Source organism: Stylophora pistillata, chromosome 14 (genome assembly GCF_964205215.1).
Source record: "Stylophora pistillata chromosome 14, jaStyPist1.2, whole genome shotgun sequence".
In the NCBI taxonomy this organism is placed as follows: domain Eukaryota; kingdom Metazoa; phylum Cnidaria; class Anthozoa; order Scleractinia; family Pocilloporidae; genus Stylophora; species Stylophora pistillata.
The window spans coordinates 20,224,221-20,241,052 of NC_142532.1; the positions used below are offsets into that span (position 1 = coordinate 20,224,221).

General features: G+C 38.9%; 2 protein-coding genes across 3 annotated transcripts; both read right to left on the reverse strand.

The window, feature by feature from the left end:
* Positions 1-1,487: 1,487 nt before the first annotated feature.
* Positions 1,488-13,157, reverse strand: LOC111336531 (kelch-like protein 1). Of its 2 annotated transcripts, XM_088744450.1 has the most exons (10): positions 12,826-13,157; positions 11,930-12,226; positions 11,008-11,124; positions 10,556-10,702; positions 7,441-7,550; positions 6,533-6,791; positions 5,673-5,758; positions 5,401-5,493; positions 2,735-3,764; positions 1,488-1,802 (listed from the first exon to the last, which is right to left on the reverse strand). In XM_088744450.1, exons 1-9 carry the CDS (start codon positions 13,117-13,119, stop codon positions 3,563-3,565), a joined length of 1,605 nt encoding a protein of 534 aa, XP_088600576.1. In that variant the 5' UTR covers positions 13,120-13,157; the 3' UTR covers positions 1,488-1,802; positions 2,735-3,562. The 2 variants fall into 2 exon arrangements, with proteins under 2 accessions (XP_088600576.1, XP_088600577.1); XM_088744451.1 differs by lacking the exon at positions 10,556-10,702 and having other exon boundaries at positions 12,826-13,156.
* A 352-nt stretch (positions 13,158-13,509) lies between these two features.
* Positions 13,510-15,687, reverse strand: LOC111336535 (solute carrier family 35 member G1). Its single transcript, XM_022942643.2, has 3 exons — positions 15,120-15,687; positions 14,625-14,850; positions 13,510-14,257 (listed from the first exon to the last, which is right to left on the reverse strand). The coding sequence occupies exons 1-3, from the start codon at positions 15,648-15,650 to the stop codon at positions 13,947-13,949; spliced, it is 1,068 nt and encodes a 355-aa protein (XP_022798378.2). The 5' UTR covers positions 15,651-15,687; the 3' UTR covers positions 13,510-13,946.
* Between the last annotated feature and the right edge of the window lie 1,145 nt (positions 15,688-16,832).

Consider the following 16,832-nt stretch of genomic DNA (forward strand, 5'->3'; position numbering starts at 1 on the left):
CCTATGTACCCTGTGTACCCTGTGTACCCTGTGTACCCATGTGTACCCTGTGTACCCTGTGTACCCATGTGTACCCTGTGTACCCTGTGTACCCTGTGTACCCATGTGTACCCTGTGTACCCATGTGTACCCTGTGTACCCTGTGTACCCTGTGTACCCTGTGTACCCATGTGTACCCTGTGTACCCTGTGTACCCTGTGTACCCATGTGTACCCATGTGTACCCTGTGTACCCTGTCTACCCTGTGTACCCATGTGTACCCTGTGTACCCTGTGTACCCTGTGTACCCATGTGTACCCTGTGTACCCATGTGTACCCTGTGTACCCTGTGTACCCTGTGTACACAGGGTACACAGGGTACACAGGGTACACAGGGTACACAGGGTACACATGGGTACACAGGGTAGACAGGGTACACAGGGTACACATGGGTACACATGGGTACACAGGGTACACAGGGTACACAGGGTACACAGGGTACACAGGGTACACAGGGTACACAGGGTACACACGGGTACACAGGGTACACACGGGTACACAGGGTACACAGGGTGTACAGGGTACACAGGGTGCACAGGGTACACAGGGAGAATGGGTAACAGGGAGTCTATATGGAGACTGGGTAACAGGGAGTCTATATGGAGACTGCCATGAATTACTTGCCGGAAAAGTTAATTTGCCGCAAAGACTTAGGGGATATGAATATTTTCAACATGTAGGAAGGAGTGTGTTACGAACCGATAAGCCAGACAGGGGAGAGGGTGAGGCGCTCGCCGTTTAATTTTGTTACCCGTGCGATGACACAAAAAATTGTAACAGATTGCAGCATATGCAGGCATGAACAAGGTATAAGTGAAGAGTAATTAATCACAGATTTAAGAAAAATGTTAAACACAATGTAAAGAAAATATAACACCAGGAGCTATTATCAGGTTGCTAATGCTTGCATCATAATCAAGTTTCATCCCAGGGAACGGTGAAGAGGATCACCAAGTCATAAAATTAAAGTGAATTAAAAAAAGAAAAAGAAAAGATTGAAGTTGGAATGGAGTTCTTACAAATTTAAAATTGGGAAAATGTGAAGGGTAATGTAGGTCTGATTAGCAGCATGGGATGTTGCCTTCCCAAGTCAGGTTTGGGGTTTCAATTGATTCCTTTATGCTTGTGAAAGCCCCAATGTCCTAAAGCTTCCAACCAGTATGAATCAGTGAATCGGTCAAATGAAAAATATGCTAGGAAAGGATGGGAAATAGGTTCTTCGCCCTTATTATCTTTATTGCCAAGAGTTCCGAGTAATGAGCTCAAACAATTGAAGATTACTACCTGATTATCTGAATATGAAGAACTTTTTAAGAGTCCTTATAGGGCTGTTAAGAGTCTGCATCAAGAGTCAGTACACATAGATCAGGCACCTTTAAAATATCTGGAAAAATTGACTGCACTCTGTGTTTACTCAGATAAATTCCAGAAAAACAAGTGAAAGCATCCTCAAAAATTTATCATCAGTTTAATTACTGCACCACAGCATCATTAAAATACAGTGCAAATTTTGTGAAAAACCATACACCATGACAGTTCATCAAAAGTTCTTTACAATTCTTTCTAGTCAGTCACACTTCCACAACCTAACATTCAAAGTAAATACAACAAAAGCAGCTTGTCTTTGAAATTAATGGTATCATGGCACCAATCCCTCATCAGTGTTCACTGAGTGGTTTGTCACGTGTAAGCATCAGAACAATTCCAGGGCCCAGGATTCCAACGAAAAAGGCAGAGAAGGCTGCTACATGTTGAACAGGGGTCTGTTGAGAAAAGAGGTGTCACCACGTGATAAAATACTTCTATTTATTTTTAGAGGGGTTAAGGATTCAATCTACCTTAAAGTTAACACTGCTGCAACTAGTTCCAGTTTGCATAGCATTACACGAGTTATCTATTGAGCTGTTATTTTCCTGGGAGGCCATACTTCCCTGCTGTTAGGAACTTCAAAAACCATTTTGAGGCAGGGAGTCATGTATATATAAAGAATTTTAATGTCACTGCTGTCTCAGGTTTGTTTGAGGAAAAGTTTCCTTGAAGAATTGCCCAATAACTTAATTAAAAAAAAAAAGAAAACAAAAGGAGTAGTGATCTGCAGTTGACAGTTGTACTTGAATGATAGTTGTTGTTGTGGGCATTTTCATTGTTCCCAGTCTGTCTTGCCCTGTTGGAAGTTTCAATTAATAAAACACGATGGACACAGTTCGAGGCCCACTTTGACCTCAGTAGGGTCAAAACTGGCTTCATGCTTTAAATAGCAGTTTCCCTTCTGAGATAGAATAAATATATGAAAATCATATATTTGTTTGATGGACGTATGATGTACGTATGATGGACGAGGATCGTCCATCATACGTAAGTTTCCCTTCTGTTAAAAACGAAACGAAAAATTCTAATTTCTTATATTTTAAACGAAAATCAACATCGATAACTCGGTCGCAATTCGCGATCTAATCAAGGTTATATAATATCGACGCTCTAAAAGGTAAAGTTGGACATGTTGCGTGTATTATAACCGCAAAAAATATTTTACACTTCTCATTAAGGTAATGAGTGTAAGACATGAAAGGGAAAAATATAGAACAGCTATTTCAATCATGAGTCAGTCATTTAAAAAACCTTCTACAATCCTGCTGTTCGTGCAAAAACGCGTGAAGAGCACTCAACATTTTCAGGAACTACGACAAGGTCTCACCATTCTTTCGGGAGTTTCTGGCCTTCTTCCAGTGGTCATGGCTCTTCTCAGTAATCCCACTCTCATTGTATTACAAGCTTGTTGAAGAAACATTGTCTAATGTCCACTGTCTGGCTCCTTCAAGACAGAATTCTTGTCCAGCAGATACCGTGCTTTACGTGAAACAAGATGGTGGAGAGATACAATACTTATCGCTTAGCATCATGGGTAGCTTAAGTACTCAGTCCCTCTCGGTCGCAATGGTACTCGTAATTTCAATAATTTTGAGCGACAGAAATTAAAAGGATTAAAAGTTTTGAGAGGGAGGGGGGGGGGATTAGGGGCAGAGGTGAAACAAAACGTGCTTACGCTTATCAGTCAGCATACTTGAGTCCTCAAAAAGTTCTGCATTACAATTTTTCTCTCTCATCCACCATATGTATAAATTATCAATTGTTAATTGCTTTCTACAGCCTCTCAGATGACAAATTAAACTTAGTTTTAATAACAAACTGTTTTTCCAGAAAAGTTTTTCCTCTATTACAATTGTTTTAAAATATAACTGCTATCAAAACTAAATATACAAAAGTACTTAATCACAATGAGAGAAACCAGGTTTAAAATAGAATTTTCCTCATGTATTTTACAAACACCTCCTCCATATGCACTACCTAGAAAAGACATGATCATCTCTGTCACTTTTACACAGTCTAATGTTTGATGCAGTTTTATTGCATTAGCCTTCTCTAGGAAACATGGTATGTGTAGACGTTTATATGTTACATCAATGATGTAATTAAAGTTTATCTTTCTTGTTACAACATCTTTTCTTGGCTCCACATGCACTAGTTAGACTCTTTCATAAAGTGGCTCTCCCTTCAAACCAAATACTTCATAGTCTTTCACTGTGAAGTTGTAGTCTCCCATAAGGAGACTGGTTGAAGCCTGGGGACCATCATAGGAGTGAGGCAAGTTGGAGTAGGACTCAGGCTTCTCATGACACTCATCACTGATACACAGATCTGCCCCACCACCAAACATGGGTCCATATCTGATAGAAAGAAAAACAATTCCTAAAATTGATTATGGCCCTGGTCTGCTAGATCTTGGTCCTTCATCCCAGAGAATGTACTAAAGTGTGATTTTACCACAATTGGCAGTAATGCTGTAATCTGATTGGCTACTTTGCTGTTGTTGATCAGAGTATAGACAATAATGCTACTGAAATCAACATGTCACACAATGTGTCACCCTGACTGAAAGAATTGTTTTATTTGTTGTCCATATTGCAGCAAAAAACAAATCAATAGTGGTTTAGGGTGGTCAACAATGATATTTGTCATCACAGCAGTCTAACTTTTTGTGGATTTACTTGGCAGGGCCTTAGGAGTCCAAGCTGATTGTATATGCTGATGACCACCAAGTGTACTACTCAAACACTCATCCAGTTATATTGGAAAAGTGTATTTGTAGTGAACTAGCTAAGGCAAATCAATGGTACAAAAATAACGCTATGAAAGTTAACGTAACTAAACACCAATCGCTTATTTTGGGAAAAACTGATCACAATTTCTCTTTCCAAACTAAAAATTCTCTAGACATTTTTGGTATGAATATTGATAACAGGCTCTCTTTCCACAAACATGTATCCACTATATGTTAAAAGATTAACAATCAATTTAAAGTTATGCAAAGATTTCGAAAACTCATCGCCAGAGACACTCTATTAAAGCTGTATAAGGCCTTAATCCTGCCGCATTTTTATTACTGCTCCTTTGTGTGGCACTTTTGCGGCACCCGCAATTCTGGTAAAGTGGTGGCCTTAAACAAGTGGATTTTTAAGGTTTCTTTTACAAGATTATGAATCCTCGTATAATACGTTCCTGGATAAGGTCACCTTAAAATCTCTTCAAGTCAGACGCCTACAGAATTTTTTAATCATATTGTACAAGAGTTTATTTTTTACTAACTATCCAGGATATATTTAAATGATATGTTTACGTTTAGATCTACGTCCTATAACTTACATGGTAATTACATCTTGTCCCTTCCGAAACCTAAAACTACAACATATGGCCTTCACTCTTTCTCTTACTTAACTGCTAACTTATGGAACTCTATTCCAGACACCTTTAGAACTTCCAATTTTCCAGACTTTCAGTGCCAAATACTTCAGTATGACTCCTTTGTGTAACAGTACTGAATTTAGTAGTATAATAATATTTAAATAATGTTAATATGTAAATATTTATCATCATTAATGTATTATTATTCATTTATTCTAGTTTAGCTTATTCCTTTTACTTCATTTTAATCACTCAAAGATATTAGTTTACAGCTACTCTTAAATTCAAGGTAAATAAAGTTTATGTATGTATGTATGTAATCTATGTATGTATGTATGTATGTATGTATGTATGTATGTAATATTTTGACCACTGTGATGACAAATATCTTTGTTCATAAGAGTACAGACCACACTAAACCACAGTTGATTTGTTAATTCTCAAATAAAAAAGGTAACAGAACAACCTAGAAAACAATTCAACTTTACAGTCTCAAGGTAGTTTTAACAACTCAAATTTTTTCAATCATTAACATAAGTTTAACAATTAAGGCTCTTTTCAATGAAGTGAGCAATCTCCCTGAAAACTACCCCCGACAGGTATTTTTGTTATTTTACAAACCTTGGATGATGAAGAGTAGCATATTTGGGATGTGTTACATCAAACTTGGTTGGAGGAACACCTTCTGAGTTCACCAACGTAAACAAAAATGCCCTATTAAACATGGGTAAAAAAACAAATTACAAGATGTTGACTGGAAGAAACTCTTAGAACTTATTAGCATATTCGTGGGTAATAAAAAATACATTCATGTCTAGAATGATACCTTAAAAAGGCAGGACTGTTCATAGGGAAAACAATTTTTAACAAATTTCTAACAAGAGAGTCGTCACCTTTTAGATGGCATGTATTTTCCACGAGGAATATCACTTCTCCATGGTTGATCACTGAATCCACCACACAAATCTCCATTTGTTCCCTGAAACATGGTGATGATAAGAGAATGCATGAAGAAAAATTGCTATTAGAGAGTTCTGAGTTCTAAACCCCCCAACTTACCACTAGTTCTTTGGAACTTCCAGATATTTAAAGGGATGCATGAATAAAGTCCTTAGTGACTGACCCAATATCAAATCATCTTTATAACCACCTCCCGGTTAGCTGAATGGACAGAGCACTGGACTGTTGTGCGGGAAGTCGAGGGTTCGAGCCCCAGCTGGACAAACACTCAGGGTCTTAAAATAATTGAGAAGAATTTGCTACCTTTCTATAACATCAAGAAATAGTTAGATATTCTAGTCTTCTCGGATAGGGACGAATAAATGGAGGTCCCGTCTCCTGCAGGGTTGGGGGTAGGAGACGTTAATTTCCCACACACGAGATTACTGTGTGATGGATGTCCTCCACTGGGGTGGGATGGGCGGGAGGGTGGACTAGCACGTATGGTTGGTATGTTCCTTTCTAGTCCTTCCCCACTGCAAAACATTAATGCAGTGAAAATGGAGTAAGTTAAATTAATTAAATTATATTTCACAAGGAAAGAGATTAGCAGAAATTTCAGAAGTAAGAGAGAAGTCAAGCTTTGGACTTTAATAGAAAATGCAAAATTGCTGGAAATTTGTTCTACATAACATGAAATCTTAAAAATAAAACAAGAGGGGAATTCAAAAGGCTCACCAATACTTATATCTTAATTTGCATTGTGAGAAAGTTTCCTCAGAAAATTCTTCACCATCATGTTATATTTACTCACGAGAACTACTGTGAATGTGGGAGAATGTCCATCACACTTTTTATGAAATGCTACAGCGGAGAAGCCCTCCTTTGAAGCTTTGTAAAGTAACTGCCATTCCTGATATTCATTCCCAAACCAAGCATTCAGTATGTTTTGAAATTTGAGGCAGTCCTTTGTGAGTAAAGTTGTGCCATGGAATAACTTTTGAGAAGCTCTTGGTCTTAAACGGGGATCCTCAGCTTTTCTGAAATGAGTTGGCACTGCCGCAAAACGATACCTAAGGAAAACATCTCATCAGCATGAAGCACTTAAAACTTTGTTTTAACATGTTTTTGAAATTGAAGCTCAACATTTTTGCACAGTGTATTTTTGCCTTGCCCTAACATTTATATAGGACAATGGAAATTTGAGGAGATACTGAAGCAGGATTATAACATAACCAAAGTAAAGCGTGCGCTCTGATTGGTCAATTTAGCGTTCCTCATTTGCCCATAGGTGTACACTGCTGACGTGAGCAAATGCAAAGACTATTTTTCCGCGCACGCTTGTTTTTTCTGGTTGCGTAAGATTTGTTAAATAAAAGGGAACTCTTTAGCTATAATGTATCAATGTTATGTTATAAAACAAATGGTAAACACCACAGCGTACACTATTGAGTTATGGATGCACTTGGGAGGTTTGCTAAGCACTCAAGAAGCTAGAGTCGCTCTTGGCTATCGCCTCGAGCGACTCTTACGCTTCTTTCATGCTTAGCAGCCTCCCGCGTGCATCCATAACTCAATAGTGTACGCTGTGGTGTTTACCATTTGTTAATTAGTTTCTGGAGTAACAGAGAATTAAAACATTTTCGTCTGGCCAAAGATAAATGGTGAAGATGTTATACCAAAAACAAGATTACTTGCCACAAACAACCCAATGGAGCTTACCTCTCTAAGGAAACCTCCATGGGGACCACTCCCGTTGGTTCCACTTCTTCAGCATACACACTACTATCAATCAACAGCAGTTTGATGTGTTCAATAACACCTGACATCATCTTAAAATACAAATTTAAAGTAAGTAAACTCTTTCACTTCCAAGATCTCATTTATTTGGTAATTCTCCTAACTGTCTGCCATACAATTCTCATGATGTTAGTTTGGAGAATTTGGTATTGGATTAACTGATGATCTCCTAATTTATATTTTTCTTTACTCTCATCTCTTATCTGCTTGATACTGTGCTGAAGTTGTAAAGGGAAATTCTGTCTTGGTCACTCATGGGAGTGTATGTATTTATTAGGTAAATATTAAATAAATAAATACGTTAATTGAGGCTCCCCCTTAGGGCTTTTCAGTCACAATGTAGACTAACTAAGTACTTGAAAATCCCCACTGGCAGGAGGCAGACCAGTGGGCTATTTACAGAGTGCAGCCGAGGAGTTGAACTAGGGGCAACTGAGAAACAAATCCAGTGAGTGGCAAGGTGGAGGACTTGAACCCGGGACACCGGATTACAAGTCCAGCACCCTAACCACTCGGCCACCCTGCCTCCTTGTAAGTAACTCTTTCTGATAAATGTGCATCATGGTAGTCATATTAACTTGATTAATTCTTTGACCTCTAAGAGTGTACAATATTACCCCTGAATCAAATAATTAGGTCACAAGAGTAAAGGAAATGATCACCAGCTTAGCTCTTGATTGTTAAACAAATTCTCCTTGTCCGCACCCAAGGAAATGTACAGAGACCAGTATGGAGAATATACATACTGATGTCAGGGTGTAAGGGATTTAACAACACACATACACGCAAACAACTTTCCCACTATAGCTCCATCTTGATGAAACATTCTTGCTCAATATGCATTGAAACACTTTTCTGTTTGGAAACTTTTGCTTTCCTTTCAGTTTGTTTGAGAATGGAATTCTCTGCATATGGTCTCAGCTTATACCCAAGTATTTTCAATTTACATGTTTTAAGAACCTTCCTGATTAAAACAGACTGAAGTTGCTGAGAGGAGGCAGCGTGGCCGAGTGGTTAGGGTGCTGGACTTGTAGTCCGGTGTCCCGGGTTCAAGTACTCCACCCTGCCAATCACTGGATTTGTTCTTGGTTGCCCCTAGTTCAACTCCTTGGCTGCGCTCTGTGAATAGCCCACTGGTCTGCCTCCTGCCAGTGGGGATTTTTAAGTTCTTAGTCTACATTGTGGCTGAAAAGCCCCTAAGGGGGAGCTTCAATTAACATATATTATTATTATTATAATTATTATAGATGAATAAATATGGTATATTTGATTTTGAGTAGATTCAAACCTATAATTAACACATGTCTAAAACATTGTGCCCTTATCAAAAACAATATGCACTAAAAACATTTACCAGATGAGGGTAATTTTCACCTGAATTGACCAATCAGAGTGCTTTGTTTCTTTCAGTTTACTGTCAGGTAAAGTTTACCCTAGTGGGGTAAACTTGCCATTAGCAATTCACCCGTTAGAGCCCTTCTATGGGCTGTATAGACGCAAAATAATCATATTCTTTCAATTGTGCCTTCTTAGAATCATTTTTTGCGATTTGGAGTTGAAAAAGGTGCAAAACTGATCAGCTTATATCTAGGATGGCGCACTTTTGGATTTGTTGGGATTCGAAAATTGACACGGCTATGTTTGCAAAGTCATGTTTGTTTTACCTTTATGATAAAATATTGTTGACATGAAGGTGTTTTATTGACAGGTTTTCTGTGACAAGGGGCACTTTCCATTCAACAAAAATCACAGGTTCAAAATGTCAGTATTTTTGCTGGCTGAATGGAATGCATCCAACCATATCCAGGAGGGTACACTCAGAACGTATTCCTAAATTTTCAAACACTTATCCCAGAACTTTTCCTGTTCCATTCGATTTCTGACCGGAAATCTCAAAAATTTTGGTCAAATGGAAAGCACCCACCATGACACATGTAATCTTTAACCATCTTGATGCCACGTCACGCTCTGAAACCTGCTGAGATGTTTGTTGATTCCACGAAAGAGGAATCAACAAACATCTCAAGATTGTCACTGTAGCCTAAACCATTCTTAAGTTCTGGAATTATTCTAGTTGTAAAATGTCATATTGGAGAACAAGGTGACGAGCATGTGCGGCACTTTCCAATTGCCATTGTTTTTTACTTCCTTTTGTTGACTGCTCGGACAATAGTCGAAATAATAGAATAAATAGTAGTTTCAATGTGAAAGTGGGTGCTGGCATCAGAGCTTGAAGGAAATACTGATAAATCAACTTGAAATTAATGGTATAATTTGGGTTGGTGTGGCTTTTTAAAAGAGAATTGCAATTTTTCCAACTAGTTCAGTTTTAAAGGGCTTTTGTGAAACAACAACAGAGCCCCCCAAAATTTTTTTCTGAATTAAGAAAAGAACGTTTACTCCGAATGGCACCATTTTCGACTAACACTTCACTGCTGCTGAATGCACTGAGAAAAAATATTTCCATGAAGTAGTACTTGATCGATATCTTGGCAACTCTATTCGTGTATCGACAAAAATTGTTCGCATAATAGAGCAGCCAAACACATAAAATTCTCTGGTCCTCTAAGAGTCATCACTAAACCATTCAAGACCTTGATGAATACTTCCGCAAGCAATTAAAGACATCTATATTAAAAACTCATCTTGTCTATTGTGCCCTTGATTTCAAGCAGAGTGGGATGGCTGTCTAACGATATTTCCACGTGCATTTCACACGATGTCATCACAAACATCCTGGATATAAAACATGCAATCGACTGCACATGTCTCCGATCTAACATCTTGATGAAAACAATATACCTTTTGCAGGTGTCCTTCCCGAAAGAAATTGTCAACGCACTGTTTGAAGCGTAACTACCGTAAACTATATTTATTTATTCTACTTAAGCGGGACAATTCTATTTGGGTAAAGTGGGTAAGTTTCTAAAGAAACTGTGGTGCTGCATCAGAAGGGGAGTACAACAAGGTAATTATGGTTTCATCAACTGAGTCGGGGAGCAGGGATGGCCTAGTGATCAGAGTACTCGCCTCCCACCACTGTGGCCCGGGTTCGATTCTTGGACCTGGCGTCACATGTGGGTTGAGTTTGTTGTTGGTTCTCGTCCTTGCTCCACGGGTTTTTCTCTGGGTCCCCTGGTTTTCTTCCCTCCGCAAAAACCAACATTCCAAATTCCAATTTGATCTGGAAACAGTGGACAAGAAGAGCCACCCAGTGGAATATCTATTGCTATATTATTTATTATTTATTATCATTTTAATATTATTACTAAATAAATGTAAATTGGCGACTTAGCTTAGCCTGACCCTAGCTTTGAAACTCTTTACAGTGGCTATTTTACATTATCAACTCAGTTGATATAACCATTATTACTTTATTTGGATAAGATAAGCTCATCTCCATTGAAGATGTGGTAAAATGAAAATGTGGCAAAAGTTAGGATAAGGATTGTGGCTAGCAAACAAACATACTAAGTGTAAATGGCACACCTCTTTAATTTTCCTGTTCTCCTCTTCTGTCCACTGATTGGTTGGCTTGTTAACCCCTGTTGCCCTTTTTGCCCAGAGAAGAACAGCTCGCCAGAGCTCTTCTTCTGACACTGCAAACTGTGTGCAAGAGGAGAGTGGAAATAAAAGCTACTAGTAAGTCTGAAATTGGAGATGGCTTGAGGCAAAAAGTAGGAGATGGGGGCCAACGGAAACAGTCATCTCTTTTAATTAGAAGCGAAATTCAGGTCAGCAATGACACTTTCTATACAAGGACACCTTTCCTTTAGCCCTTTAACCTCTCAGGTGATAAGCATCTAATTTCTCCCAACATTATCACCCTCAAATCAAACATTAAGGTCACAAGAATAAAGGAAAAGATTGAAAACTCAAGATTCTCTTAGTAAATACCATGGGAAATGTGTAGGGAACAGTATAGAGGACTTGCACACTGGTGTTATGATGTAGAAGATTGAAACAGAGGTAAATAGTTAAGGGAAATAACAGCTGTTGAAAAGGCTATGATAAATTATTTAAGAATTTTTTTCTCAGCTGTTAAGTTTATGTCTGTGGAATACACATGTTTTCCTTTATGGCGGTGTTGTGAAACCACATAAAAACTCTACCTCACTGGGGCCTGTTTCTTGAAAATCCTCTGGTAACTTAACGAGTTCATAAAGCTGTTCTGTTTTCATTCAAAATGGGGATTTCAAAAGTTTTGAAAATGATACAATAAAACTATCAGCTAAAGAAACAAAGAGGACTGGTTTGGGTGCCAGAAACTGCTTTCCTATCCTTTAAATATTGGTTTCAAAACATGGCTTCGGGCTCATTAAGTTACCGGGACTTTTGAGAAATGGGCCCCTGATCCCCTTGTTTTAAACTTGTCCAAACCACCACCGAGAGTTAAATTTGTCACATCTACCTGGTCACTTGACACAAGTCTGATCATTGCTGGTTTTGGAAGGAGGAGAAATCCTTCAGTTTTGACAACCTCTTCAGCATTTTCCTCCATGAATGCGATACATTTGCCCACAAGTGAAGACGTGCCTCTAGCACTTCCTTCCTTTGAAAGTGACATTGCATCTGCTAGAAATTCTGAGGCACTTTCTGTACTCAGATTGTTCATAAAATACTGTTCACAGGCCATTTGTAAGTCAGTTATTTCCAAATCCTCAGCTATTCTCAGCATCTCAAAGGCTGTGCGACTGTGAAACTCAACCTGATAAGAGTTTTTTTTTTTAATTTTAATTTAGATTATCAAAATCAAGACCATACAAGCTGAATAGATAAATTTACATGTGGAACCATATTTTGGGGGCGGAGGGGTTAAAGTAGCATGTATTTTAACCCTTTTACTCCAAAGATCTGATAAGAGATTCTCCTTATTGTCTATCATATGATTTTTACGACTTTGGTTTGGAGAATTTGGCACTGGATCAATTAAAACTTCTCTGATTGATAATTTTCTTTATTCTCATTACTTGTCTGGTGGATATTGTATTGATATTGTGGGGAGAAATTCTGTCTTGGTCACTCATGGGAGTGAAAGGGTTCTAAGAAGTGGATTTAATTTCTTGTTCTGATAGTAGAGCTGTCCTTAGTGCGAGAGTATGAAAAATTTGCAGCCGGTTGTACTTGGCTTTACGTATAGGTGAGATTAAGTCTGTACTGCAGCCAAATGGCCCACTTAAACGGAACTATCGCTTCTAAACGAATAATAACTTCATTATAATGCTTGAATTGGTATTTGATATTAAATTAAATGCACACGAAAGTACAATAATTAACATCGATTTTAAGTTGAATCTTAAGAATTACCTTTCCGGTGTACACAAACTTTAAAACGTCGCGGAACACATCAGCTCGGAAGTCGGGCTTTCTCACGGTCAGCTGCGAATGGTTCGATTTTGAGGACCACAGCTCTCTTTTTCGATTCTGGAAATGTTTACATCTTGTTACCATTATAAGTTTGTGAGCATATATTGCAGTTTCTTCACGCCCAATTAGAAACAATATATCTGCTGTGTCCCGATCGTCGATTAAATTTTGCAAATCAGACAAAAGCATCTCTACTCCAAGCCAAGTTTTATCCGTAGCTTGAAAGGAATCCATGTTAGGTTTGCACACAGGCTCAAAACAATCAGGCGTTAGAATGTGCTCTTCAGTACCAACTTTCCGCGGTCACAACACTTATAGGCCTGCAATACGTACTGAGTGCAGTGGGCGCTCTTTACGTTTATTGGGATTTTTTTTTTCCCCGCTTAAAAGTTTTGCCTAAGTTAGTGCAAAAACAGAAAATATATCCAAATATGCGGATCTTTTTTCTCAGTAGTTAAATGCTTCTGATCTAGCTTATCCAATTGGCATAGACGGGTATTTATAGGATATTTTTAAAAGTGGCTCAAAACGGTATCTGTGTAGCCATGCAACCAGGAGCCTTCCCCCCCCCCCCCTGGTGTAACCCTTTTGTAACTCAGTGATAGGCACATCTGTGCTCTAATGCACGGTTAACATGAAACAGATTTATTCCACTTCTATCATCATTAGTATAACTTATTGAAATAACAATTGTAAATTCTTAAATAAATTGCTTCACTTTGTCGCAGCAGAAAACGTAGGGGATTACACTAGAATGTAGCTTCAACGATGTAAATGTGTGCCGCTAGCTTGTAGCTGAGTAAGTTAAGTAATTTGCTTAACCCCGATACCCCGATCCCTAAGGATGACCAGCATCTAATTTCTCCTTACAATATCACTCCTGAATTAAACACTAAGGTCAGGAGAATAAAGGAAATGATCACCAGCTAAAGAAGCTCTTGCACGTTAAATAAATTCTCCTTGTCAGCAGCTTAGGAAATGTATAGAGAACAGAATGGAGAATATTCGTACCGATATTAGGATGTACAGGGTAGTAAGTTTCCCAACCCTTTATGATAGCTTTAGTAGCTTTTGGGGAGGAATTTCCCGGGGAGTTGTTTTTTAACTGTTCCCATCAGACTTTGCTTCTCCTCCAATAATCTTCGGTCGCTTTCTTCTACTTCCTTGGTTGATAGGCATCCGCCTCGTTTCAAGATCACCAACACATTGCAGCCCAAAACTAACGCTGCGCCTGCGATACTGTAAATGTTGGCAGCGTAATCCAAAAACAGGAGCTGTAAAAGGAAAGCTAACGCTATATCCAGGGTGCGCACGAGAGCGACCACGCCTGCCTTCTCTAACTGCAGGGATTTGGTGAGGAGTGCCTGGCCACCTAGTAAGAAGTCGAAGAAACGAATTTGGCTAAAAATCTGTAAGATTGAGTGATTTGTAGAAACATTTTACTTGGTCCACGGATCCCTTACCCTACCCTCCTTCATCCATATCCTTTCTATCCACTTACCCCACCCCTCTTTCCCAAACGTTGTCAAAAGAGATGTGTTTGTCTGATCAGCCATCCTAGAAGGGAGACTTTATGCAAAAAAAAAAAAACAGTGAAATTTACTGATAAGAAAAGGATGGATACCTGTTTGAAGGGGTGCATCCCGAACAGAGGGCAGATGTGCGGGGTAAACTTACACTACATGTAAACGAGTCAAGGTAGCGTAGCATTATTCACCTCAGAGTAAACTTAAACCTACCCAGTCCACACATGCCAAGTCCAAAAAGGAACCACTCGTGCGAGTGCCCACATATGACACTCTGAAAAGAGCCTGCTGCAAGGATCGCCCCTGTTGTCAGAACCACGCTAGACAACCCGACATAGAATACTGGTACCAAAAAGTTAACGCCTTTGAGTTTTCTGATCGCGATCAGTGCAATAGAAGTCAAAATAGCACCACTCAAAGCAACTAGGCTGGCAGTAATCTATAACAAATAAATTTTTAGGCTGTCAGTTACGTTACCACTAAGACTTGTCTTTTAAGTTGAGTGGGATATGATATCGCCGGGAAAAAGAAATCCCCCTCGCAAATCACTGACATGCCACGCGCGATTTCCTCTCTCGCGCGTGATACTCGAAAGTCATTAATGTATAGGCCATAAGCATGTCGAGACATTCAAATCAGAGTGGACTTTGGATAAAAATTTAAAAATGTGAAAACGAAGTTTGCATTTTTCAAGAATTGTAATCATACCTGTTCAAAGTCGCTTTCTTTGTTGGCTGGCTCTGTCTGTCTCGCGAACAAAAATGTAGGTCTAGCTATCAGCACCACTCCAATAAAGCACAAAAATGTTGCCAAAGCGTCGAAAAGCCCCCAAGCCTCCCCTAAAAGAAAATGCGCCAGAACTCCTGTAAATATGGGTGAGGAAAACACAATAACAGTGGCGTCTGCCAACGGCATATGCTGAAAAGCATAAAACTGACAGCAGAGGGCCAACGTTCCCGCGACACCCCGAACGCACAAAAATGGCAAATGTTTGGTGTCTCCAAATACTGGAACCTCGCTGTAGATTAGCGGTGGAAGAACAAAAATGACTTGGACTAAACTTCGAAAGAAGACCACTTCTTGAGGTGGAATTTCTCGAAGCAGTTTGACAAACAGGGAAGAAAAAGCGAAGAAAACGCACGAAGCCATAGCGAAAATCACCCCTAAAGTTCTCCGTAGTGGGGAGGAATCTTCGGTATTCTCCTTTTCTTCAGCTTTTTTCTTCTTCGGTCGAGACATATTAAAAAAACAATAATAATAATAACTGAAGCCTGCTTCTTACTGCTTCATCAAACAAACATATGTTTGGTTTACTTGCAGTGACTCGGAATACGCTTCATCACAAAATGCAATCGAAAACAGCAGCAGCATCACGATTTTTATTTTTAAAAGCAACCACAGGTACTTAAATTTTCTTTGAAGCCCTGATGTTAAGTTCCCATGAAGATTTTTTAAATTACGTTTTGGAAACAACTGGGGAATTAAAGAACTTAAAAATTCTGTTTTAAAACTAAGGCAGGAATTACATGGTGTGCGTTTTCAATGGGATCATTTACACCGACTTGAATATATTCAAAAGGTAATTACCTTAGAAACTGAAAAGACATCTGTCATATCTGAACAAATCTCATCACTTGAAATATTGAGAAAACTGAAATTAAAATGAACCGTTTTAGCTTTAATTTTCTCGAAACTGATCTCGTCAACGAAATTGCAGTCATATAAAACAAAAATTAAGTTTAAACGTTGCATTCTTCGTGTTAAAGAAGTCGCTGATAAGTCAGTGAAAGTCTTCCTAAAGGAATTAATCTCAAACTGACTTAGATTTAGTTTGAGCTTTCCTTGTTCTTTGCCTTCGTCAGAGTCCTCATAATACAATTTTGCTTGACCTTCAGCTGCCTGACTTCCTCAAACGGCGACTCTTCATTGAAAAATACAAAACGAACCATAGATGAGCCACTCAGAGACGCCTACGTCAGTCTGTCTTTTGATTCGAAAGGAGTTCAAAAGGTACACACCTAAGAGAGATTAAGATTCCCATGTGCACCAAGGGACTGGAGACGAGTCTGATATAGCTCATTGATGCACGTTCACGTGTAATTTTAACTGAAATCATCACATTCCTCCCTAAAGTTCACTGAGAATACTAACGAGTGTTGTGATTTGATATCTAAGTGGTAAGGTTGGTGTGCAACACTCTACCCTTCCCCACTAAGGAGATACGGGGGGGGGGGGGGAGGGCACAACTACATGTAGGGTAATGCAGTAGGTGAAATTCATACAAATGTTAGGAGCAAAGAGTTAACCCTTACTTTAGCCACGTAGTAAATGACAATGAACTCTCTTTTTAAAATGGTTTATGTTCCCCAACCATTTCACGCCCTGTGGAAGCCATATGTAGTCAGAAATTGCACAAAAGAA